Genomic DNA, 26,795 nt, shown 5'->3' with positions numbered 1-26,795 from the left:
GAAGGCAACCCTACTTAAATTGGCGGAGGAAAAGTGGAACGCCACCCAACTATTAATAAGGCCATTGGTCGTACCAGGGTTGTGTCAGTGGACCTTTCATTTCTGAAATGATTCCTGGAAATTCAGTGATCCAGTTTTTCCTCTTGCTATTGGAGAGGTGGCTGGAGTTTCATTCAGTTCTTTTGGATATAAACATGATGAATGTTATTACGATTATTGGTCTCATTGGCTCTTTGTAGTGGGATACATTATACATTTATTGCACTAATTTTATACTATGTTTAGGATATAAATATAAGCTACATTATTAATTGATTCACAATTTAATGATTGTAAAATAAAGCTTGTAAAAAGTTTGTGTATGCGTGAGTGTAGGCCTATGTCTGCGTGTGTTCGTGTATTTGTGAGTGTATGTGCGCAGGGAGGAGAAAAGATGATGGATGATATATTACTTTCTGGTGGGTCCAATATTGTCCAGTTCAATCACAAACACGGACTCCAATCCAGTTCCTGTCACTGTTTGGCGGTGAGTCTGAAAGGTGACTTGAAGTAACCTAAAGTAGGACTACCTTTTCCACGCACATAGTGACATCCTGTCCAGGGACAGAGACCCTCTTGATGGAGCCTCTCCTCACGGAACCTCGCGCACCTGTGGGTTCAAGTGGCAAATAAATAATTGAGGACTTAATCAATGAAACAGAACAAAGTTATATATTTAGAAGTATTAACGGCTTCACACATAATATATATATATATATATATATATATATATATATATATATATATATATATATATGTATTTATTTATTTAAATTATTATTAATTATTATACTTGTAATTGCAGCTCCAGCTGCTTAATTATAATTAAGTATATTTCTTACTAAACTACGCTTGAAACTCAGAACATACAGAAATTAGATGTGGTCAAGCACATTGAACATCTGACACGGAACATCTAACTGGATAGAAGGGAACAGAAAGAGCGCTCAAGGAAACCAAAGGCGCACTAAGGGCGCAGCGGTAACAGCAGCTCCCTAGGGCGGGGGGGGGGGGGGGGGGGGGGGGGTACAACTTGACTGCCGCCTACAGCTGGACGGGCACACTAACTGGGACATTAGCTCGTCGAGGCGCACATTCGTCTGTTTTTTTTCGCCTATTTGGAGACGGTGAGATGGATGCGCCGCGCGCCCCGGGGTTCCTCTCTCTGTGCGTCCTCCTTCTCCTCTCCAACACTTTGGACGGCGCCTTAACTTTTGAGCTGACTCTGCTTCACACCAACGACCACCACGCCCGCGTCGAGGAGACGAGCCGAGAGGCGGGGAAGTGCCGGGGAGATGGACCCTGCTTCGCTGGAGTCGCCAGAAGGTTCACGAAAATCTCCGAAATCCGCCGGAACGAAACGCACGTTCTGTTACTTGACGCCGGTGACCAGTTCCAGGGAACTCTCTGGTTCAACTTTTACAAAGGAGCGGAAGCGGCTTACTTCATGAACCTACTGGGCTATGACGCGATGGTAAATCAATATGATCATTGATAATACTTAGTTTATTGTGCTATGATGGGATGTAAGGTGGTGCCGTGGTATATATATATATATATATATATATATATATATATATATATATATATATATATATATATATATATATATATATATAAATAACATTTGCTAATACAAATTAACTCATGAAATATGATACATTAGAATGATATAAGGTCAGGCAGTATTAAAGGGGTGATATGCTTTTTTTTTTTTTTTTTCTAAACTAGAAATATCTAAGCCCGAGCCAGGGGGAGTATTTGCGCCCACCGAGAACGCCCCTCAATAAGTGTGTGAAACAGCTCGTTTGCGCTCAAACTTTACTTTCAAAATAGTGTGACGTCAGCTGGTTGATTTTAGCGTTTTGGCCCCATTCACTTCCACAAATATAAACTATCTAATGCACTCGGCTGATGTATGTGTAATTGGCTTGATTTTTAAACCTGTGATATTTACAGACGATGAGGCAGAATAATAATAATAATAATACAAATAAACATAACAATAGTGAGTCTTACTAATTGCAACAACACTAAAACACAATTGCCTTTGTCTCTTAAGGCCTTTGGAAACCATGAGTTTGACAACGAGGTGGAGGGTCTTCTCTCCCCCTTCCTTAATAACGTCAGCGCTGCCATGCTCAGCGCCAACATGAAGGCAGACCAGACACTGGGCCCGCAAATCAACGCCCTCTATCAGCCATCCAAAGTGTTCACCCTTGGCTCAGAGAAGGTGGCTGTGGTGGGATACACTACAGCAGAGACCCCACTCCTGTCCCAGCCTGGTGAGGATGAGGGTGAGGGTAAGGGTTAGATAGTTAGTTAGCTTTCATTGTATCAAATGACTATAGGCTTTGAAATCTTGGTCTCAAGAGACATTTTCAGTCGTGAAAGCTTAAAGACTTTGGGTCCTACATTACCACCAGCTGTGCGGATTGTTTAGCCGGACATCGACAGACCAGACCAATTTGAAAATGCCCATTGGTCAGGAACCTCCTAGTCCATTTTCAATTTCTAAGGGTGTTGTCTACGGCGGCCGACCAAAATGCCTCTGGACGCAATTGGATAAAATAACAACTAATTGAAGCAACCATAGTTTCCTCAAAGGCGCTCCCATTTGGCGCTCCTCTGGTCGACAACTATTATTTATTTATTTTTATCCCGCCACCACCCCCCCCCCTCTTCAGAGGGCTTCTTTGTATTTAATTAAGCTATATATATATATATATATAGCATACACAATACGTAACATTCATATTTATATTGCATTTAGTATTTTCCTACCATAACGATTCACCCTGTTTTAGTAAGGTCCTGAATCCATATAAGGGGAGGGGGGATTATAGCACCACGATAAAGTGTAACACATAACACATACAACGCGACAAGGTGAGAGACAGACAACAGATGACAGAGGGAAACGATACAGGACGACATCAGAAACAACAAAACGTGACTGGACAAGACAATTGACAAACACAATGGGATGGTATTAAAGATTGGGTGGAGTGATCTGTGGTTCACATTAAGTGGTCACGGTTAGGGTGTAGAAACGGGTTGGTCATGTTATGCGTGAGTGTGGATGGTGTGTGCCTATGTGTATGTGTAAAGTGGTAGTTGCAGGGACAAAAGAAAAGGAAGAGGAGGAAAAAAAAAAGGGGAAATATAAATAAATTAAAAAAATAAATAAATAAGCTTTACATAACGGAAGAGGAAGGTATGCAGGTGGCAATATACATGGCTTGTAGTTATGTTTTTGTTGAATTCAGATTTTCTGATGACCTCAACTTAATGATTAGATTGGGCTATTTCCCCCCTTGGGTTTTGAGGACCCAACCTGGTCTTCCAAAATGAGGTGGAGGCCCTCCGGGTTGAGGTGGAGAGACTGACTTCCATGGGCGTCAACAAGATCATTGCTCTGGGTCACGCCGGCTTCGACGTCGATATAGACATCGCCAAGGGAGTTAAAGGAGTTGATGTCGTCATTGGAGGACACAGCAACACCTTTCTTTATACTGGTAGGCCTATTCAACCCCCCACAATTTAACATGGTTCAAGAACTGGTTTCAATTCTGGTCTTAAATCTGTTGCATTAAAGGTTATATAAATCGATCAACGCGAAATTCAGCATCATGTTACTCACAGGCAGCCCGCCGTCTTCCGAGATCCCAGAAGGAGTCTACCCACACATGGTGCGGTCCGACGACGGACGAGATGTTCCCGTGGTCCAAGCGTTCGCCTTTGGGAAATACCTGGGGAACCTCAAAGTCACCTTTAACCAAGCCGGAGACGTTATTAAGGCGGTCGGGAACCCCATCCTCATGGACAGCAGTGTAGCTGAAGGTAGACCTTTCCGACATGGATGTCATAAGTCATTAGTCAAAAGCCATATGCTTCCATTCTGGTTCATTTGACCTCTACAATGCATTAAGACAAAATTATATCAGACCCCAAATAAAACAAATATTTTTATGATTCTACTTCAGTATTTATTGATACATATACAGTATTTAGAAAAGTTGTAATTCTTTATGTGTATCGATTTGCATTCATTTGTGTTAATAACCCTCATTTGTAACAGCCGTTTTGTTGATTAAACTGCCTTTTGATTCAACACCAGAAGAACCAAGATGAAGACATCATTTGTTTACGGAACATAACCCTATTTTCCGTTTCAGACCCGGGTGTGCTGGCCGAAGTGCTTCACTGGAAACAGAACCTGTCCCACCTCTCCACCCAGGTCGTCGGGCACACCTTAGTCTACCTCGACGGCTCTAAGGAGTGCCGCTCAGAGGAGTGTAACCTTGGCAACCTGATCTGCAGTGCCATGGTGAGGAACTTGACCCTTGCTTCACCGTAGCTTCAACGTAGCTTCACCTTAGCTCTACCGTAGCTTCACCATAGCTTTACCGTAGCTTTGCCGCCGCTTCAACATAGCTTGACTGGTTCATTATTTAGTTTCCTTCAACATCTCAGTGCTTGGTGGATTGATTTTCTCTTTTTTATTCTTTGCTACACAAGACACCTAAGGCCAAGTGTCCTTTGATACAGACAAGAAACTAACCCAAACTCTTAACTAACCCTTACCCTTACCCTTAACAAACTCACTCTAACCCTTAACGAACGGACCCTAACCACAACAAACTAACCCTAAATTAAACTCTTAACTAACCCATACCCTTAACCCTTACCCTTAATGAACTCACCCTAACCCTTAAAGAATTGACCCTAACCACAAGAAACAAACCCTGACCGAACTAGCCCTCACCCTTAACAAACTAACCCTCAACCCTAACAAACTAACCCTAGCCCTTAACAAACTTACCCTAACCCCTTACAATTTACCCTAACCCCTAACAAACTTACCCTAACCCTTAACAAACAAACCCTAACCCCTAACAAACTAACCCTAACCCCTAACAAACTAACCCTAACCCCTAACAAACTAACCCTAACCCCTAGGAAAACTAACCCTAACCCTTAACGAACTAACCCATAGCGTACTAACACTTAACGAGGGCTCCTTCCTGTCAGGTCTCTAACAACATCAAGCACTCTGACGAGCTCCGCTGGAACCACGTGGGTCTGTGTATGATGAACAGCGGGGCCATCCGCACCTCCATAAATGAGCGCTTTAAGAACGGTGAGTGAAGCTCAGCCTGCACCATGTTGTTGGTGGTGTTGGTTAGGGTTAGGGTTCAGAACGGTGAGTGAAGCTCAGCCTGCACCATGTTGTTGGTGGTGTTGGTTAGGGTTAGGGTTCAGAACGGTGAGTGAAGCTCAGCCTGCACCATGTTGTTGGTGGTGTTGGTTAGGGTTAGGGTTAGGGTTCAGAACGGTGAGTGAAGCTCAGCCTGCACCATGTTGTTGGTGGTGTTGGTTAGGGTTAGGGTTCAGAACGGTGAGTGAAGCTCAGCCTGCACCATGTTGTTGGTGGTGTTGGTTAGGGTTAGGGTTCAGAACGGTGAGTGAAGCTCAGACTGCACCATGTTTCTGGTGGTGTTGGTTAGGGTTAGGGTTAGGGTTCAGAACGGTGAGTGAAGCTCAGCCTGCACCATGTTTCTGGTGGTGCTTGTTAGGGATAGGGTTAGGGTTCAGAACGGTGAGTGAAGCTCAGCCTGCACCATGTTGTTGGTGGTGTTGGTTAGGGTTAGGGTTCAGAACGGTGAGTGAAGCTCAGCCTGCACCATGTTGTTGGTGGTGTTGGTTAGGGTTAGGGTTCAGAACGGTGAGTGAAGCTCAGCCTGTTGGTTAGGTAAGGGATAAATAATCCAAAGCCTAGCTGTAACTGCTTTACTGTATTAAAGTGTATTAAAGACCCCTGTATTAAAGTGTATTAAAGACCCTTGTATTATAGACCCCTGTATTAAGGTGTTGGTAAAGACCCCTGTATTAAGGTGTTGGTAAAGACCCCAGTATTAAAGACCCCTGTATTAATGACCCCTGTATTAAGGTGTTGGTAGGGACCCCTGTATTAAGGTGTTGATCTGTGTACTAAGGTGCTCCCTCTGCTCTCAGGAACCATCACAATGGAGGACCTGCTCCTGGTGCTGCCCTTCGGGGGAACCTTCGACCTGATCCAGGTGAAGGGCTCCACACTGAGGAAGGCCTTCGAGCACTCGGTCCATCGCTACGGGAGCAAGAGGGGAGAGTTCCTCCAGATAGGAGGTATCCACATTCACCACCTCCACCTTATAGTACCTTCAGACCGGAGGTATCCACATCCAACACCACCACCTTATAGTACCTTCAGATAGGAGGTATCCACATCCACCACCACCACCTTATAGTACCTTCAGACCGGAGGTCTCCACATCCACCACCACCACCTTATAGTACCTTCAGACCGGAGGTATCCACATCCATTACCTTATGGCTCCTTCAGATAGGTCTCCACATCCATTACCTTATGGCTCCTTCAAATAGCTCTCCACATCCATTACCTTATGGCTCCTTCAGATAGCTCTCCACATCCATTACCTAATGGCTCCTTCAGATAGGTCTCCACTACCACCACCTTATGGCTCCTTCAGATAGGTCTCCACTACCACCACCTTATGGCTCCTTCAGATAGCTCTCCACTACCACCACCTTATGGTTCATGTGTCACAGGTCAGGACAATAGCGTCAGTGTTTGAGTCCCAGCTAAAGGTTTGGGGATTGAACTCATGTCCCGTCTGCTGCTGGCATCCTGAACACATCAGTTAATTATTTTTCTAATTTAAAGAAGAAAGATTTATGATTTTTTTTAACATTAATGTGAACCACAATAAACAGTTTCATTCATTTTTCCAAAATGACCTTGTGATAGTGTTGATTTTGTACACGCATGCTATTTATACCCATATTTAACTTAATATACTGAAAAATTTAAATTTTGGACCAGGAGCCTCCCCCCGATAAAATTTTGGCCCTCCACTGGGAAGAATTTGGGCACCCCTGATTTAATACATCCTTTTAATGGTTTTATTATACAAAAATTTAGAAGAACATTTGAATTTTAGAATGACTAAAGTAACTCTAGTTCTATCTTCTGTTCACATTCATACCACTTTGGGTCGGCTCCTGGCCTGTATCAGGGCAGGGTAGCTCTCCCCTTAACAAGAACACTTGCTTTGAGTGCCCTTAGTTGCAAGTCAGCTACCGAGCTGGCTAGCATTCAAGGGATGATTATAATGGAAAAACAGCACTTCCCCTTGCTCCCTTAAGTATTGGGACACCCTACCCCTTCACGGGAACGTGCAATATCTAGGGTTAGGGCTCAAATCTAGGGGAAGGGGGAAAAGTGGGACAGGGCTTTAGTCTTCTGCTGCTACACTGAGCCACTCGTAACGAGTGACAGCTGTCGGTCCCGCCTCTGAAGAGGGGCTCCTCCGTAAAGCGGTGGTCTGATGCCCCCCTGCCTCCTCCTGCAGGCTTCCACGTGGAGTACCTCGTGTCCCGGCCGGTGGGCCAGCGCGTGGTGTCCCTGGAGGCTCTGTGCACCGCGTGCCGCATGCCCCGCTACCTACCGGTGGCCCCCGACGAGGAGTACAAGCTGGTGGTCACCTCCTTCATCGCCGACGGAGGGGACGGGTACGACATGCTGAAAGACGAGAGGCTAAAGCACGACACAGGTGAGGAGGAGGGAGGTGGGGGAGGAGGGAGAAGGTGGGGGAGGAGAGAGGAGTTTGGGGAGGAGGGAGTAGGTGGGTGAGGAGAGAGGAGAGGAGGTGAGGGAGGAGAGAGGAGAAGGAAAAGGAGCTGGGGGAGATGGGGGAGGAGAGAGGAGACGGGGGAGGAGGAGAGCTGGTGGGGACGTGGACGGTGCTTATGGTACATTCATATGTACAAATGCATGTTTTCAGGTGACATGGACGTCTCTGTTCTCTCCAAATACATTATGGAGCAACAGCGTGTCTATCCTCCGCTGGACGGTCGGATCAAGTTCATCAACTCTGCGTTCTGTGCGGCAAGCAGCTCCGCCCTGCTGCTAGTGGGCGTGGTCCTGGCCTCCATCCTCTGATCAGCTGCCTCATCGCTCAGAGATTACCACTCAGATGAGAGCAATGAACGTGGCGACTAGCCTTATTGAAAGTCTCATGTTATAGAGGGAGTGATAGATAGTGCATCTGTTTTAGACCCTGGTGCCTGCAGTGTCCTATTAACCTCCTATTAAATAATAGGGAGATTACATTTTTTAGAAATGCATTCTTTAAAAGTAAAGCTCATGTAATCCATATTGGTTGGTGTAGCGAGCTAAATAAAGAAGTCCTCCATGTTTGACATCCACAAGTTGAATTCTTTCCTCCGTGAGTCAGAAGCTTTGGTGGATCATCTGGTCAGACCTTCGAAGCCCTCAGATTCCAGGGGAACAACCAGTCATCACAACCCTAGGGTCAGGGTCACCACCCTAGGGTTAGGGTCGCCAGGGGTCAGGGTCACCAGGGGTCAGGCTCAACAGGGGTCAGGGTCACCACCCTAGTGTTAGGGTCACCAGGGGTCAGGGTCACCAGGGGTCAGACTCAACAGGGGTCAGGGTCACCACCCTAGGGTTAGGGTCACCAGGGGTCAGGGTCACCAGGGGTCAGGCTCAACAGGGGTCAGGGTCACCACCCTAGGGTTAGGGTCACCAGGGGTCAGGCTCACCAGGGGTCAGGGTCACAGCAGCCTCTGGCAGTGTGATTTATCCAACTGCTTGTTAAGTAAGATAATCAGGAAATAGACTCAATAAACTGGAATAGTTTAATCAATTTCACGTTAGACATTGACAAAGGTAAAAAAATAATGAGACAATTCAATCCCATGTATTGACTGTACAATAGGAACCATCCAAGACAACCGGGTGTAGTAATAAATAAGGCAATAACCCGAAACCCGAACATTTGTCTATGTAGGGTTGGGGTAGGCCTAGGTAGGGTTAGGGGAGGCCTATGGGGGGTAAGGGTAGTCCTATGTAGGCCTGCTCTAATCAGCTATCTCCACATTGCACAACATTGTACATGCAACAATAAATATGAATCAACAAATAATAACCATGGCAGTTTCCCCCCTAGACAGAACAGAGACTCGTGTACAGTACCCTTGGTTCCAATAGCGGCACAGGGCTGCTCTCCTCCTTTACAGTATTCTTGGTTTCCATAGTGATACAGCGCCGCTCTCCTCCTCTACATCCAAGGAGGAGCACCCCCCTCCTTCTGAACCGGCTGTGGTGAAAACAAACACAGGGGTTAGAGAAGTTCACAGAAGCACACACACAGAAACACACACACACACACACACACACTTCTGTTCTTAAAGGCCGTGGTGCAGGATTTATTTTCCACTGAATTTGCGCAATTTTCTTGTTGGTGATAAACACTTTAACTGTTATCCATTGTAATTAATTTTGTTGGGTATCACAAAACGTAATTTAATACGAAAAAGTAGGTAAAATTTTAGCGGTTTGTGATTGATTGTGATTTCTCCCAGAATTCATTGCATGACGTCACGTTGGGGAGACGACAGACCAAAGCCCGCATCGAGACCTTTGGGAGAAGAGACTAGTAAGAGAGAGATAAGAGATAAATACATAGATAGACAGCATAGATAGATAGAAAGATATAGAGATAGGGAGACAGACGGATGGCATAGGTATGTAGGTGGTAGGTAAGTAGGTAGATTTAGAATGGTAAACAACTGTGTTTGTGCTGGGTGTAATAACACCACCAAAACAGGACACAGGGTCCATGGCTTTCCGAAGGGCAAGGCAACTCGCAGACAGTGGGTACGTTTTGTTCGCGTTAGGCGGGCAGATTTTTCCATTCCCTCGGTCACAAAGAACTCCAAGATCTGCAGCGCGCATTTCACGGAGGAGGATTACGACCAAGGGGATGTCAGGATGGTATCTCTCGGGTTGAAGAGGCTGGCCCAGCTTATTCCGACCGCCGTGCCTTCTGTGCACACGCACCTCTCTGCCTGCCCTGCCCCGAGACCGAGAGGCACCAAGATCGGTGCCGCCAGCCGCAAGCGAGAGCTGGCTACGGTAAGCCTCGTGCTAATGTTTACAAGCTGCGCGTTAGCTAGCCCTGTACTACCGTATTCCCTTTGACCCCGCCTCCACTACAGTCATCACTCATGATCAGTCTGACATTAGAAAAGCACATTTCGTGATTTATGAATATGAACCAAAACAAAACTGTCCTGAAGTAAATGTCCAAAAGCTTGTCATATCTAACTAGAAAGCGCCATGGCTAGTGTTCGGACCACTAGTGCTCATCAAGCGGCTTTCACAACTGTGTGTGCGTGTGTTTTGATTTCGTTTATTGATTTAATTCCCCTTTTCCTGATAGAAAGTTACTATTACGGTCCTCTTTCATATGTTATTAAACGTGACCGTGTTGCTGACGCTTTTGAATTTATTTGCGCAAGATGTTGGCAGATGCCTCACCGCTTGAGACCGCGGACAGTGTCAGTGGTGCTACGGTAGAGGACCCCTTGCCCTCCTCCACTTGTGACACTGGGACACAGTGTAATTTGAATCCCCTTGGATGGTCCCACGGTAAATCTTTTTTTTTTTTTTGGTTGATATGCTGTCTAAAACGTACGTTGCCAAATTCTATGCATGCAGGACATTTCCATACACATTGATAAAATGTATACATATCCTACACCAAAACATAACTGCTTAGATTTGCCATGATTGTCATATGTTTGGGTGTGCTTATTGCCTCTGCCACAGCTCTGCAAGTGAACCTGAAGCCCAAGATGGTCAGCATGGGGACACAGACGACCTTCAGCACACAAACTTTCACCCCCCTCACTAGTCCTGACCAAACGGATGGAGAAGATAATCCCTCTGTCCTCAGTGATACATCATGGGTACCAGGAGACCAGATGTCTGAGGAGGATGAGGAGGTGTTGTGTGAGGAGCCAACTCCAACTTGTGACCCCCACCAAAAGTGAGATAATTTAAAGCCAACATGGATCAACTTTGAATTTTCATTTGTGTGTATCTGTTGTAATTTGACTGATGCCGCCCGCCTGCACAGAATTGTGCAGCAGGAAGGAACATTTGTTAGAATAGAGCAGGTAGGGTTTTGTTTACACAACAGGCCATATCCGATTTAGAAAATCAGAATATCTTATTAAAATCTAATATCCCTGACTGCCTGCCCACATTGCTCATTGCAAGTGATCAGTGCATCCTCCAATCCACATTATTTGCTATAACAGTCTAATATCTTGTGGATTTATAATGGCTAGCTTGGTTGGTGCTTTTTCAAATTTGTCTTTCCAGTTAATTTACAATGTATGTACCAGGCTTGCTTTAGTCTGTGGGTTTAAGATGCCATCATATTTGAGTGTTATACACTACTGGTCATGTGTGTTTTCTAAATATCTAGGTCTGTGCATGTGGCTACCAGCGTTTCTGGCAAAACCAGCCGATCCTACACAGGAATATGGCAACCTGCAACCTCCTTTTAAGTGGGGCCATCCATTTCTCTGGATGTTTGGCCACCCAGACATTACGGATGATGACCCTGTTTGAATTCACGTGTTCTGTGTATTTTATAACATTTTAAGGGCGGTTGAGCGATCACAACAGAATAAGCATGACTTAATTCTTGAAATTAAAAAATACTTAATTTTATTCATGTTGTACGGTTTTTATTCTTCATCCAAATGAGGCCATTGAAAGCCATGATAGGTCTGGTCACCACTCTGAAATTGTTGCCTGACGGCTGAAACCAGACAGGAGTGTAGAGGTTTCCTTATATGCAGGCCAAGAACTCCATAAGACCAGCGTATAGCCTGCTTGTACGCAGTGTACCGGTATTGCCTAGGGATAAGTAGGTTGGAAACTTAAATTTTATTCCTTTTTTTCATGCATGTTTATTGTCTATGCAACACATCTCTAGTCGCCTCTGTTAAAGAATGGTAAAGTAAACAAACAATTACCATACTCGTGCGTGCTGGCTTGAAGGGGACCATGATCCTTCTTAAATGTGTGTATGCTATCTTCAGCACAAACGGATTCAGGCAGCATGCCTCAAATCCTGGATGCTGAGTGATGCACGTCACATCTGCTGGCCGTGGGCTGAGCTCCTCGACCAGCGACCAAAACACCCTCACTTCCCTACAGCACAAGCTCTCCACCACAGTTTCCATGGGACGGCAACGCCCACACAAACACCTGCCAAACACAGCGAAACAGACACGCGTACTACTCTCCCTCTCTCGGTAAGCGGTACCCTGACGATGTCAATGACAATCAATCACGAGTAGTAGTTATCGAAAATAATCACGCTGAATTCATGACCAGCCTACTCGGCGGCGGCTACCGGTGCGTTTGCAACAACACTTTCACCGGGTAAAAGCTTAGAAATAAACACTAGGCAAAGATGTTGTTACTGGAGCTAGTAGGCTACCATCAAAACGTGGGATAACTAATCGTTTACAACGTCGGGGGAAAGATTTAATTAAGGATTATCTGGGGGGGGGGGGATTTCACAGTTGTCCTTATTGTATGCACTGCTGGTCATAGACTAGCTCCAGCGCTCGTTGCTGCGTTGCTAAATGATAGGAACTCACCAGGACACCTCACCAACTCTCCACCCATTCTCCTCTGACCATGAATTTAATTGGCATTTGTTGATCTTGCCACCTCTTCCTCATCCCAGTTAGACGCCATAGTTCTAGTACTAGGGTGAGGCTACCTTCCACGACGTCCCCCCAACGTGTCATCATCGCCGAATGGCGTTAGAAAACACCCGTGACTGCCAAAAACGACAAAAACTGGACTTAAACACTATTTTGGAGACATTTTATAAATGATATACATATTTTGAGTCCTTTATGTACCCATTAATCAAAACTTCCGGTTAACCTGCACGTAGGCCTTTAAGAGGAGAAAACAGGCGAAGAACCAGGAGCTGAAACTCAGATCAGGGATGGAGCGCGGATTGGGCCCAATGGTCAATACCAAGACCATTGGGCCCAGTCCCACCTTAAAGCTGAGCAGCAACATTTGGTCCGAAGTCCTTTGTACTTTCAATGCTAGGAGGTTCTCTTTCTCTTCCTATGATTCCTACCCTCTACAGGGCAACATGAGGTAATTGCTACCTGTGGGCAGTAGAGCTAGCTGAGGGGTTTGGACAAGCGCCAGCCTGCCTGCGTCCTGCTTCATTAGTGAACCCGTGTTCCAACACAAGGAGGTGTGCGTGTTCAGGACGTGGGATGTAAACAACGGGACACCGGGGACCACAATGTCCCATGCCTCCTTTATTTAGCTCTTACCTTGTTGAGTTCAGGAAACAGTTCCAGAATGGCGATATCCAGCAGCACATACGTCAGCTGAGGGAGGGAAATACATATTAAGTGACTTTTCAGAGCACCTGCAACCACATCATGAGGTCTATTTGGCTCCTGATCCGTAGCTGTGGGGGTCTAGGTGTTGAGCTAGTTCACCTGTTTGTTTAGGGCTCACCTGTTTGTTTAGGGCTCACCAGTTTGTTTAGGGCTCACCAGTTTGTTTAGGGCTCACCAGTTTGTTCAGGGCTCACCTGTTTGATTAGGGCTCACCTGTTTGTTTAGGGCTCATATGTTTGTTTAGGGCTCACCTGTTTGTTTAGGGCTCACCTGTTTGTTAAGGACGGGCTGCTGCAGTCCGTCGTACAGCAGACGCACCCCGTTGTACTTGGCTTCCTCTCCGATACATTTGGTAAAGAAATCTAAGAGAAGATGAAAAGAAGAGCGGACATGAACACAAAGAGCAGAATGTGTTTATTAGTCAGGGGATCCGGTTCTTCTGAGGAAGGAATGCTCACCTGGGATGAAGAGCATCATCTCCTCAAAGGCCTGCTTGGACCGCATCTTCTTGTCCTGAGCAGACCTGGGCTGGCTGGCCTCACAGAAAACCGAATCTATGGAGAGGAGGCCGTGGGGTTAGACAGTGAGGAGGTTGTGGTGATAGACAGTGATTCACTAGGAGCTAGAGAGGAGGCTGTGGGGTTAGACAGTGAGGAGGTTGTGGTGTTAGACAGTGATTCACTAGGAGCCAGAGAAGAGGCTGTTGGGTTAGACAGTGGTTCACTCAGAGCAGACTGCAAAACCACCGATGCGGAGGAGCTAGCCTTAGCCAAGGTGCTCGTTCTCTCTCTGGTCGAGTTCAGTTTCTTAGTTTTGAAAAAAAAGTGTTGAACTGGTGAAAAGGTGAAGATATCTTAAGGTCATCTTTCAAAGCTCAGGTGGGATGTTGCTCCTCATTAGTTCTTAATGTGTGACCCAGGCCTGTGCTTGGGGCGTACCTCTGAGCAGTGTGATGAGGGAGACCAGCGGCTGCTCCTGCACCACGCGGCCCAGCCGGGCCCCCAGCCAGTGGTCCACGTACGCCTCCAGCGTGTTCTTCACCAGGATACGACCGCCCATCAGCAGGTGGTGCAGCCAATCAGGGATGTGGAACACCACACGCCCTGAAGGGGGAGGTAAGCCAATGAGGAATGAGAGAACAACGACGTACATGTGGGCCAACGAGCAACGAGAAAAGCAGAACCACGATGGACATGTGGACCAATGAGCAGAGAGAACCAGGAGGTACATGTGGACCAATGAGCAGAGAGAACCAGGGCGTAAATGTGGACCAGTGAGCAATGAGAGAACAGAACCACGACGTGCATGTAGACCAAGGCGCGGAGAGAACCTGGACATACATGTGGACCAATGAGCACAGGGCTCCTCTGATGTCAGCCCACCATCAGAGCCTAGTGTTGCTGTTAGTGTCCTTCTTTTAATTATCATCTTTAAGTACCATTTGTAGCACTCTTCTATTCCTAGTTTGATACTGACGAACTGGGACTGATGGGGACAGCAGCGTCCCAGGACACGGTGCGTACCTACATACATGAGGTAGTCATACACGCCCTCCACCGTGATCATCTCCATGAAGTAGTTCTGGTTGTGTCTCTTCTCCGCCGCCTCCGAGCGACTGGCGTTGTTCTTGAAAACGTCGGTGAACAGCTGGTTCAGAGGGAAGAAGATCAGCACACAACAAATCCTTCATAATGACAAGAATCTGAGTTTAAAAAACGGTTAGTCATGTTACTTTCCGTCTTCGTCCAAGGTCAGAGTTGTAACACACAGAGGCCCAAATGACAAGTCACTGAAATGATGAAATGTTTAAATAAATGCACTATATATGCATTATTTATGTGCACTTTCAGACCCTGACCTTGTCCCATGACTAACCACATGCAGTGGCAACAAATATCATTGTTTAATCGTTTTCTATGAGGCAGAACAAACAAATCCACAGAACTTAAGAGAGGCAAATTACAGCCAGGGCGTGGTTACAGAACATGATATGCACGATACATAGGGGTTATGACCCCTCATAGTGGGGCAGTGGGGTTATGAGGGGTCAAAACCCCACCATGCAGTGTGGTTGGAGGAGTCATAACCCCACCATACAGAAGAAGAAGCAGCCCGACCTTCTTGTCGTTCTCGGAGGTGGGGCTGAGGATGGTGAGCTCTGGTCGGCTGGGTTTGGGTTTGGGAGCTTCACAGGAGTTGAAGAAGGCCTGGATGAAGGGCTCCAGGTGCTGCCCCTTCTACAGAGCCACGCCACAGCAGGGGGAAAGAGAGTTGGCATACGGAAGGATGTTTGTCTACAGAGAACACTATGCCAACTGGTTAAAGTGTGCAAAAAGTATTTCTGGGACAATCGCTTACCTCCTTTATCAGCTTGCTTGGCACTGACTTTATGATTTTACCTGTGAGACATAAACCGCGTCGCACAGTGAGATACATCTTTCAACTCATCAATCCCCTTCGGACACATTCCCTGTACTAACGGTGTACTACGGTGTTCTACAGTATTCCCGGTGTACTGGGTTGTACTGGGGTGTACTAGGGTGCTCAAGGGGGGGGTCTAGGGTACTCTAGGGTGCACTAGGAGTTTACACCGAGTGGTTGACACCCAGACTCAAACCCTGTCCATACGGTACCCAGGTTGACGTCCGGTAACATCTTGTCCAGGAACTGGGACTCCATGCTGTGAGGGGACAGGAAGTCGGCCAGTAGCTGGCTGTTGATCAGCTCCGGGTGCTGCAGGAGCTTCTGTGATAGGGGGGGGGCACACCAAGAACCAGATGTTGTTGGCGCTTTCACCCAAACGGACAGGTTTCTCTTCTTGTTAACATCGTTGGTCAGAAGTGTTTGGTGCCCGCTGAATGCTTGTTTCCCTCCCTGCTAGGCCCCGCCCTAAGCAGCACTTTGTCAGGCTGAGGAGGGGCATCCCATAATGTTCACATTCTACTGAAGGTCAAACAACCTGAAGATACTCCTGGAAGTCCTCCCGCTTGGAGGTGAGGAACTCGTAGTTCTTGGGGCCGATGATCCTCTTTGAGGGCAGCGTGGCATCGGGGAACGACCCTGTGGGGGGGGGCGGGGAGAACATCCTGGATCTGCTGAGCACTTCCATACAACTGATGATATATTTAAATGATTCCCCATTAGTATTAAGAGGCTTAATGGTCTTATCCTAATTAACTACTCACTAACTAACGGACATTATGTGGCTACAACCAGCAATCACCAACTCACCACTCACTGAACACTGGAGACATTAAAAAATATCTGCTATATATCTATATATATAAATATATATATACATCTATATTTATACGCTTTCATACTGGTGCAGATACTAAACGTGTTCTTCAGAGAGGAAGAGACCCACCGTGGAACTCTGTGAGCTTGGACTCCAGAACGTAGAACTCCAGATACCTCCTGTACACAGACCAGCTCTCTGTCTCATGGCCCACTGCACGCACACACACACACACACACACACACACACACACACACACACACACACACACACACACACACACACACACACACACACACACACACACACAGAGGATAACACCGTTCAAAACAACATTATTTCAAACTGCAGTCAAGAATACCAGAAAATATAGTTCAGCATAGCAGTCAGTCAGTCAGTCAGTCAGTCAGTCAGCCAGCCAGCCAGCCAGCCAGCCAGCCACCCAACCCCCCGCCCCCTCACCGGCCTTGCGGTCGCTGCGCTCCACGTCGATGCAGAATACGGGCACCCGCTCGCGCTTGACCTCGTCTTCGTAGAAGTCCACGTAGGGGATGCTGAGGCTCCAGGCCGACAGGTTCCGCGGGGTGCTGGGCGTGGTGACCGCCTCCACGGGGGAGTCGTCCTCCAGCACCATCATGGCCTCCTCCACCTGCAGGGGGTGGGTGGAGAAGAAGAAGAGTCAACGTGACTGATTAGGATTAATCCTTTTAATAATTATTAAAGATAGGGTAGGGCTATTAATAATTAAAGATAGGGTAGGACTATTAATAATTAAAGATAGGGTAGGGCTATTAATAATTAAAGATAGGGTAGGGCTATTAATAATTAAAGATAGGGTAGGGCTATTAAGAATTAAAGATAGGGTATGGCTATTAAGAATTAAAGATATTGTAGGACTATTAATAACTAAAGGTAGGGTAGGGCTATGAATAATTAAAGACAGGGTACGGCTATTAATAATTAAAGATAGGGTACGGCTATTAATAATTTAAAATAGGGTCGGGCGATTAATAAATAAAAGATAGGGTAGGGCGCTTGATAATCAAAGGTAGGGCTATGAATAATTAAAGATAGGGTAGGGCTAAGGATAGACTTTTCTGTATCTTACTTAGCATTGCCACCTTGTGGTAACCTGTAGCAATTTCCAAAAGAACACTCGTTTTCATCTGTGAAAGATGCGTTTAGTAAAGTATAGGTTTTAAATAGAAAAGATTCATACTGGGAATATAATACAATTGTATTAAAGCACAGCCACCTCTATAACCACAGATGTGCCAAACACATTTTTAATGTCAAATCCTATAACAATGGCCTTGGTGTAGCTGAAAGAATAGAGGAGAAGGCTGTACCATGTCCCCCCCCCCCGACTCCATCGGGCCCTAGGGTAAGTAGCAGAGAGGAGTGGGCCCTACCATGTCTTCCTCCCCCTCCACGGGGCCGTAGGAGGGCAGCATGGCCCCCTCCATCGTGGTGCTCTTGAACACTCCTTTGATCTTGCTGCCGATCTTGCTGATCCCGAACGACTCGCCCCGTTTGGATGTGTTCCTGCAGGGGGGGGGGGGGAAGACAGGGGGTCAGTCCTCCGGCACCCAAGGAGGAATCCAGACAGGTCCGAAGCAACAGGAGGGGGGGGGGGGGGGTCTGTGAAAGGCCGATCCGACGGAGGGGAGGAGGGACGGAGGAAGGAAAGGAAACGGGGGAGGGATTAAGGAAGTGAGGGGAGGTATTAGGGAGGGGAGGGAGGGAGGGGAGGGGCCACGGTGCAGGTGTTGTTGCTGTGCGGGGGTTCTGAGGAAGTAAAGCCAAACAGGGCATCCGGCCAATCGTAAGGTTGCAGCGAGCCGACAGCACATCACAGGCGGCGAGAGGGAGCCAGCAGACCGACGGGAAACATGAGGGATGGGGGACTCAGAGCGCATCATTTGAACACAAAGTGTTCAAAGTGAGAGCGTAATGGTTGGTTTCATGTCTCTTCTGGCATTTATTTGAGGAAAATCCAACAAGCTCAACCCAGCAAAGTTAGCATCGTGCCGAGCAAAGGCACGTCCTCCGTCGACATACAAACCAACTGGACTGTAGAAGAGGAACATGACAGCATGGACAAAGAACAGGAGAAAGCAGCTTCCATGCACAGGGGGTCCGTGCAGACAGAAGGGGTGAGGGGACGGGGGCCTTGTGGAGGGTCACAGGACAGGAGGACAGGACCGGTCAGAGAGACATGGAGACATGGAGACATGGAGGAACGGAGACATGGAGGGACAGAGACATGGAGACATGGAGGAACGGAGACATAGAGACATGGAGGGACAGAGACATGGAGACATGGAGGGACAGAGAAATGGAGACATGGAGACATGGAGGAACGGAGACATGGAGATATGGAGGGACAAAGACATGGAGACATGGAGGGACGGACACATGGTGACAAGGAGACACAGAGACATGGAGACATGGAGTGACAGAGACATGGAGACATGAAGGGACGGAGACATGGAGAAACGGAGACATGGAGGGACAGAGACATGGAGACATGGAGGGACAGAGACATGGAGACATGGAGGGACGGAGACATGGAGAAACGGAGACATGGAGGGACAGAGACATGGAGACATGGAGGGACAGAGACATGGAGGGACAGAGACATGGAGACATGGAGGGATGGAGACATAGAGATATGGAGGGACAGAGACATGGAGACACAGAGAAATGGAGACATGGAGACATGGAGGGACGGCGCGATGGAGGGACGGACCTCGTAGCGGTGGCAGCACCACGCCCTGGACTTACTTGGGGGAGGTGTGGCGGTGGGTGAGTGGGCCGTATGGGGAGGTGGTGAAGGTGGCATGGAGGGGGTTGAGAGATGCGGGGGACGAGCTGCCAGAGGCGGTGAAAAGAGAGGAGGAGAAGGAGGGGGACTCGGGGCTCCAGTCCCAGGAGCTATGAGGAGGAAACAATGACCACCTCCCACCAGTCCAGAGACAGAGAGACATAGGGACGCACAGACATACATAGGGACGCACAGAGAGAATGACAGACGGAGGGACACAGAGAGCATGAGAGATGTAGGGAAACACAGAGCATGAGAGATGTAGAGCATGAGAGACATAGGGACACACAAAGAGACATACGGACAGAGAGACACAGAGAGCATGATGGACATAGACCATGAGAGACATACAGACAGACAGAGAGACATACAGAGAGCATGAGAGATATATAGGGACTCACAGAGAGACAGAGATGGTCAAAAAGTGTGTGACACAGACAGACAGAGAGAGAGAGACAGTCAGAAAGAGAGAGGGAGAGACAACCACAGGTCATATGGAGGGCCGAATGACGTGAGGAGAGTGATGGACGGTCCCAGAAGCCGCCTGTAGCAGTAGTGAGGCGCAGTAAGGGGAGATGATCAGGGGAAGAACGGATCTGGCTCGTGGTTAGAGGATGGAAACAGAATAAAGCTAACATATTGATTGTCTATCGGCCACCTCCAGAGCCTACATTTCATTACAAACCCCAAAATAGTCATCATTATGCATCACACACATTAAGAACTCCCTGATTTCCCAAGAAACCAACATATTGCGAATGGCAATACGATCCGACTGCAGGCCGGCGTGATGGCATGATTGGGGTCAGAGGGTTAGGGTTAGATGGTCTGTCACAGCGTGCAGAGCGGCAGCAGCGATGATAACCAGTGGATTGGTTTTCCTCCCCAAACTGAGGCTATGAGCTACTTACCGGATGTCATCCAGACTGAGGCTATTTCTGAAATAATATGACAGGGTTAGTGGCATTAAGACCACAGCCCCGAGGTGATGATGAAACACAGCAATCACCGTCATATTGTGTGTGTGTGTGTGTGTGTGTGTGTGTGTGTGTGTGTGTGTGTGTGTGTGTGTGTGTGTGTGTGTGTGTGTGTGTGTGTGTGGTAATAAAATGATATCTATCAAACTAAATTGGTTCAGAAGAGTTGATTTAAAGTTCTGTATCATGGGCTACCACAGTGTTACTGTTAAGCCTTGATCTAAATTCCCCCCCAACACACACACACAACAGACAGACACACACACACACACCTGCTCACCCGTGAGTTGGGTTAGGAGTTTGTTACAAACTGTTGGGTTAGGATAGTTTGTTACGTACTGTTGGGTTAGGAGTTTGCTATATTACCACACACACACACACACACACACACACACACACACACGCACACACACACACACACACGCACACACACACACACACCTGCTCATCCGTGAGTTCCTGGCTGGAGACTCCGCTCCTCTGAGAAGCTGACGGAAGTACTGCAGAAACATGGGAGATTATTATTATATAATAATATATTAATTATCATTATATTTACTTCATTCTAATATTATTTGATTATCATCATCATAGCCATGGATCTGTAGGGCACAAGACAAAGAACACTAAGGGAAAAGACAATCACAAAAACAATCACTATCCACTTAATTATTAACGATTTCAATTATAGCTGCTAAAGTGCTTCCTCAGTACTGCTCTAAAGCTAACCTCTAAGCCCTGTGCTTCCTCAGTACTGCTCTAAAGCTAACCTCTTAGCCCTGTGCCTCCTTAGTACAGCTGTAAACCTGCCCTCTAAGCAAGGGTTCGAGGGTCCAGGCCCCAGGCCCCAGGGAGTGAGTCTGCTATTGGTTCACCACCAGGGGTGAAAGGTAAAGGCTGGTTGTTGGAAAACAGCAGGAGCGATTCAAACTGTGTTTAACTAACACCATCTACCTTAACTCCATTTACCTGAGTTGCTGTTGCTGCTGACCCCCCTCCCGAAACCAAAAATGCAACGGCTATGAATACAGGAGTCCTGTAATGGTTTAAGACTCGTCATCTGAACTGTGCACTGAGACCCAACAATATTGACTAATTGGCGATTTAGTAGAGTAAGTGATCAAATGATTACTATGACTCTTGTTCAATAAATGCTGACCTCGTCACTATGACAGAACATGGGCGTGAACACGTTCTCCAGGAGAGACAGGACGTGCTCGTAGGCCTCAAACAAACATCTCATGGTCTGTAGCTTCACCACCTCTCCGTATGGGCCTTCTGCAACTGGGGGACAAACACACTGCATTATTAATTAAACATTAAATATTCCTCACTTTTGGGGGGGGAAAATGAATTCCAACATAAATTATGACTTAATATTATTTATGGGTGAGGGCCTGTTAAATGATGGATGTGGAACAGTTGGGTTAGGAGTTGGTTACATACTGTTGGGTTAGGAGTTTGTTACATACTGTTGGGATAGGGGTTTGTTACAAAATGCTGGGTAAGGAGTTTGTTATATACTGTTGGGTTAGGAGTTGGTTACATACTGTTGGGATAGGGGTTTGTTACATACTGTTGGGTTAGGAGTTGATACATACTGTTGGTTAGGAGGGAGTTTGTTACATACTGTTGGATTAGCAGGGAGTTTGTTACATACTTTTGGGTCAGAAGTTTGTTACATAAGGTTCTTAGGAGGGAGCTTGTTACATAATGTTGGTAGGGAGGAGTTTGTCACACTGTTGGGTTAGCAGGGAGTTCGTTACATACTGTTGGGTTAGCAGGGAGTTTGTTACATACTGTTGGGTTAGGAGTTGATACATACTGTTGGTTAAGAGGGAGTTTGTTACATACTGTTGGGTTAGGAGTTGATACATACTGTTGGTTAAGAGGGAGTTTGTTACATACTGTTGGGTTAGGAGTTGATACATACTGTTGGTTAAGAGGGAGTTTGTTACATACTGTTGGGTTAGGAGGGAGTTTGTTACATACTGTTGGGTTAGGAGGGAGTTTGTTACATACTGTTGGGTTAGCAGGGAGTTTTTTTTTTTACATAAAGTTGGGTTAGGAGCTTGTTACATACTGTTGCGTATCTCCTCCACGATAAAGGAGTGGAAGCGGATCTTGTCCAGGCTCTCCTCCAGGCAGTAGGTTGTGTAGATCTTCCTCACCTCCTCGTGCAGCAGGACCTTCTGAGCGTCTGTCAGCTCGGGGCTCAGGATCTGATCATTGAACTCCTCTGGAAGGTCCAGACAGGAGATCAGATGTAAGAAACCAGAGGGTTCCCTCTAACCCTATGGTTAGGGTAAGCCCTCTAACCCAGCCTGGACCATCAACATACATGGATACACAAATGACTTAAATAAATTGACATAAAGTATATCTTTATGCACACAGCAGGAGCAGTAACAGTGTAAATGCAAGAGGCTATTGACAGAAAATGCAGATTATTGAAAGATACGTTATTGAGAATTCTACATCAGTGGCCAAATGATGAATAGAATGACGTCCATCATGAACACCACCGATTTATGCATGTGCAGCTTGTCCAGGTTCATGCTCTTCATCTAAGCTTGACCTTCTACTGGTGGACGGGGTGAAGGTTTGGATTTACCGACAGTGAGGCAGAACTGCAGAACGTGGACGGCCCCCTCCTGCTTCAGGAAGTTCATGAAGCGGAACAGGAGGTCCTGCTGCTCCCGGATCTCCTTCAGCTCCAGCTTCAGGACCTGCAGCATCATACAGGAGATACAGATGATTCCGCTGATACCTCCAGGGCGGACCACCCTGGTGGGTTTACTGTGGGTGACAGGTTCTCACCGAGGACTTCTTGTTGCGTGGGTCGGAGTAGCGTTGCAGGAAAGGAACCAGAGCTGATGTTGGTTCTGTAGGCTCTGCGGGCTGAGGAAACACACGCTGTTCTCAAGACGATAACCAGATAAACACCTGTTGATCACCTTCTGATCAACTTCTCAAGACGATAACCAGATAAACACCTGCTGATCACCTTCTGATCAACTTCTCAAGACGATAACCAGATAAACACACGCTGATCACCTTCTGATCACCTTCTCAAGACGATTACCAGATAAACACACGCTGATCACCTTCTGATCACATTCTGAAGACAATAACCAGATAAACAAACGCTTATCACCTTCTCAGATGTGCTGATCACCCTCTTACAACCGTAACCAGATAAACAGAGGCCTTTTAATGTGCAGAGTGCAAATCATACATCTCTGTAAATTGATTGCAATCTGCCCAATGGGAAATGATAAAACATAATAACTTTTTTGACAAATGCAAGAAAGATATGACATTCTATGTAGATATTTTTCAATATATCAAATCAGCATCAAAATGCACAGAATGCTTACACTTATATCTGATTGCACACACTTACGGGAGAGTTGTCGATTAACAGCAAGATTAAATGATTCACTGTGTCCTAAAGAGGATCAAAGGACAAGTCATTAATTAGTCAGACATGGCTTCCTTTATAGTCACATGGTATGAAGGAGTGCTATTACAATAAATCATATCATGATTATGATTATAAATATATCATATCATAATCATGCAACACTCGTGATTATCTACACACAAAACAAGAGGGTCTGATAATAATCAACTTGGAACTTTGAATCATTTCTGGAAATACATGCCAATGCTTGGATTCACCACACATAACTAGGACTACATGGGTGCCATGCAGATAGGGTTCTGTTTGTGACTCACAGGATCAGCCAAATAGTCCATGGAAGGAAGGAACACAGAACCAGCCAGCACTTCCCTTATCAGGAGGGTGAGGGATCTGACGAGAACACAAAGTTAGACGAAGGAATCGAAAAAACTCTTCTGTAAGCTTGTCTCATTTGAAAGAATGGTGTGAATGTAGTTAATTGGGCATATTCTAAAACATTTGCGCACAGTACAGAATAGAAAACACGCTTAGACACCACTGAAGCATTGCAGCCATAGCACTGCATTCTCTGAACAACCCCTTCCTACACCTCCTGCCTTCTGTCTCCTCACCCTCACCATCTCCCAGACACGCATTCACCCTTGAGGAGGCAGCCAATCAGAGAGCCCGACGTACCTGCAGTCCAGCGCCTTGGGGGGCAGGATGTAGGGGAAGAGGATCTCTGTGAGGTTCCTGAGGTACAGCAGCTCGTCCCGGCGGCTGCGGAGCGCCATGTGGAGGTCCGGACCGTACTCCTCCAGCGCTGCCTGCTGCAGGAACTCAGCGTTCTTCACTGGGAGGAGCAGGGGGGAGGAGGGGTGGAGCAGGAGAGGAGCAGGGCGTTAGGAGGGGAGCAAGGAGTTAGGAGAGGAGGAGGAGGGCAGCAGGGCGTTAGGCAGTATTATGCAAGCTGCAGTGTACTCCTTTGGGGCGATAGCAAGTCAAGGGCCGTGCTCCAAAAACAGAAAAATACTACTTCCCCACAGCAAAATACTATTTCTTTCAACGGATTTCTATCTGTTTGAACCCAGAACATTTTGGCCTGTGAGTCCAGCACCACAACTGCTCGACTATCCTCTACCTCAACCAGAGGAGATGGCTGGGCTCCCTCAGGCATCAGTGTCCTGCAGTACCTTCTGGCTGGCCTTGCTGATGACCTTTAGTGTCCTCATTACCTTTTGCCTGGCCCCCTTCCAAACCAGAGGAGAGTTGCTCCCTCAGGCTTTAGTGTCCTCAGTACCTTTCTGCCTGGCCTTGCTGATGACCTCGATGTGCTTCATGGAGACCTTTAGCAGCTTGCGTGTGATCAGGGCAGCCACGTCCACCTGAGACAGAAACATCCCGACGTCATGTTAGGACAGACCTCGCTGATGTTGGTATTGCTTGTGGTTGTTTCTGTTATCAACACCTTCTGGGTTCGGCGGACCAACACTGCCGCAAAGAAACGCAGCGTCACGCGCAGCTGGTCCACGAAGGCCTCGTCGTCTGTGATGTCTCTGGACAGAGGGAGTGTCATGGCCACCACATGCTGGCTTCATTGAGACTGTCATGTCTGACGTGTGAAATAGAGCACTAGATTAAAAATACAGTAGTTACCTGTACCAGGGATATACAAAGTTCTCCAGAACCAGTTCCAGAATCTAGAACAAATGAGAGAAAAAGAAACAACTTAAGTCAAAGTCAGCTTCATTGTGAAATCCGAAATATGTGCAAGACAAGTGCAAAAAGGAGAAAGTAAAATAAAATAAGTAATATTTGAAATAAATAAATTCTAAATGGTGCAAAATAATTCTGAATAGTGCAAAGGTAAGGCAAAACAAAATCAAATAAAGTTAAAAATAGAAGATGTGATATAAAAGATATAAATTTAAACAGTAGGAGATGCATTATTCATACTGGACCTCTGAAAGGGAGACGTCCACCTTGGAGGGGACCTGCAGGTCCAGCCAGGGCTGGTAGTTCTCCAGCAGCAGAGTGGGCCTGTGGAACACCAGCAGAAGAAACATCCGGCCCGTCATGAGCTCCAAACTCTGGTCATCATAATATCAGGAAAAAAGCTGAGCTACCACTGTGTTAGGGGCATCTCCTGTGTATCAGGCTTAACTCAGTGGGTACAAGTTCACCCCAACATCCTGTCCTGCCATTTAAGGAGAACGTAAACACCCAAATAACTCCCAGGTGAAAACCCTTTTCTTTGGCTCTGATGAATAGGGTTGGGTTCAGGGTCAGGTTTGGGGTCAGGGAGGACACTCACCTGTGCCTTTTGCATTTGATTTTTCCACACACAGCACAACTGTGACCCAGGGGGAAGAGCTCCTGTTGGTACGACTAGTCAGAGAGAGAGAACATCACCACCCAGTACAGTTCCAGAAACCCGTTTGTTTCCAACCTCACAACCGCGTCTCATGCTCGGCTTATCAGACAGACCTTCTGACCCTCTCAGGCGTACCTTGATTTTTGGCCTAATCGACGTTAGGACGTTGGGCAGAAGCGACTCGGGTCCCAGAGAACAGTAAAACGTCACCACTCCAGCCAGAAACGACCAAAACACCATTAGTATGTGAAGATATCTGTGTATAGAAATACAAAGATATATTTGCTGCGTAGAACCAGTGTTCAGACAGTTACATCTACGGCTTGGATCAGGATACGTTAGACTGGACCTGTTCAGCAGGACTGTTGACAGTAGCAGGATCACCAGCAGAAAGCAAAACACCGGGTATTGACGGGCTAGCTCTCGGACTGCTTCCAGCCGAACCCCGTTCCTCATCTTCTGCAGATAAACTCGGATGAACCCCATGTTTTCACCGCACAGATGTGCACTACTGTTAGTAGAAGATCGCAAGGTGGAGAACGCGGTTAGAACGGATAGCAATGACTAAAGCGTACAAAAATGCATTTTCATTCAAAAATACATTA

At 46.8% G+C, this 26,795-nt stretch overlaps 2 protein-coding genes across 3 annotated transcripts; one reads left to right on the top strand and one right to left on the bottom strand.

Moving 5' to 3' along the window:
- Positions 1-1,171: 1,171 nt before the first annotated feature.
- On the top strand, positions 1,172-8,044 carry LOC307086912 (5'-nucleotidase-like; the record flags this gene model as incomplete). Its single annotated transcript, XM_079752258.1, has 9 exons — positions 1,172-1,513; positions 2,102-2,324; positions 3,369-3,557; positions 3,685-3,882; positions 4,218-4,369; positions 5,074-5,182; positions 6,058-6,207; positions 7,455-7,655; positions 7,887-8,044. 9 exons carry the CDS (start codon positions 1,172-1,174, stop codon positions 8,042-8,044), a joined length of 1,722 nt encoding a protein of 573 aa, XP_079608384.1.
- An 822-nt stretch (positions 8,045-8,866) lies between these two features.
- On the bottom strand, positions 8,867-26,657 carry snx14 (sorting nexin 14). Of its 2 annotated transcripts, XM_079751721.1 has the most exons (30): positions 26,540-26,657; positions 26,326-26,446; positions 26,131-26,204; positions 25,778-25,856; positions 25,473-25,516; positions 25,285-25,372; positions 25,117-25,201; positions 24,513-24,669; positions 24,152-24,227; positions 23,817-23,861; positions 23,231-23,311; positions 23,025-23,139; positions 22,494-22,649; positions 21,570-21,694; positions 20,852-20,910; positions 20,345-20,371; positions 19,394-19,543; positions 18,019-18,151; positions 17,069-17,255; positions 16,736-16,819; positions 16,328-16,428; positions 16,002-16,113; positions 15,727-15,767; positions 15,486-15,605; positions 14,892-15,015; positions 14,307-14,471; positions 13,827-13,922; positions 13,639-13,730; positions 13,297-13,353; positions 8,867-9,224 (listed from the first exon to the last, which is right to left on the bottom strand). In XM_079751721.1, the coding sequence occupies exons 1-30, from the start codon at positions 26,644-26,646 to the stop codon at positions 9,186-9,188; spliced, it is 2,940 nt and encodes a 979-aa protein (XP_079607847.1). In that variant the 5' UTR covers positions 26,647-26,657; the 3' UTR covers positions 8,867-9,185. The 2 variants fall into 2 exon arrangements, with proteins under 2 accessions (XP_079607847.1, XP_079607846.1); XM_079751720.1 differs by lacking the exons at positions 19,394-19,543; positions 20,345-20,371.
- Between the last annotated feature and the right edge of the window lie 138 nt (positions 26,658-26,795).

The sequence above is a fragment of the Pollachius pollachius genome (assembly GCF_949987615.1).
Source record: "Pollachius pollachius genome assembly, chromosome: 15".
Classification (NCBI taxonomy): Eukaryota; Metazoa; Chordata; class Actinopteri; order Gadiformes; family Gadidae; genus Pollachius; species Pollachius pollachius.
This window is presented reverse-complemented; position numbering and strand designations above follow the sequence as displayed.

What these genes read in the sequence shown, in the direction of transcription:
- snx14 (XM_079751721.1), bottom strand. Translation starts at nt 26,646, where the DNA reads ATGAGGAACGGGGTTCGGCTGGAAGCAGTCCGAGAGCTAGCCCGTCAA. An exon ending in CAGCAAGGCCAGGCAGAAAG is followed by an intron (nt 24,670 to 25,116) that starts GTACTGAGGACA and finishes TGCTCCTCCCAG; the next exon opens with TGAAGAACGCTGAGTTCCTG. An exon ending in CACGCAACAAGAAGTCCTCG is followed by an intron (nt 23,140 to 23,230) that starts GTGAGAACCTGT and finishes ATGATGCTGCAG; the next exon opens with GTCCTGAAGCTGGAGCTGAA.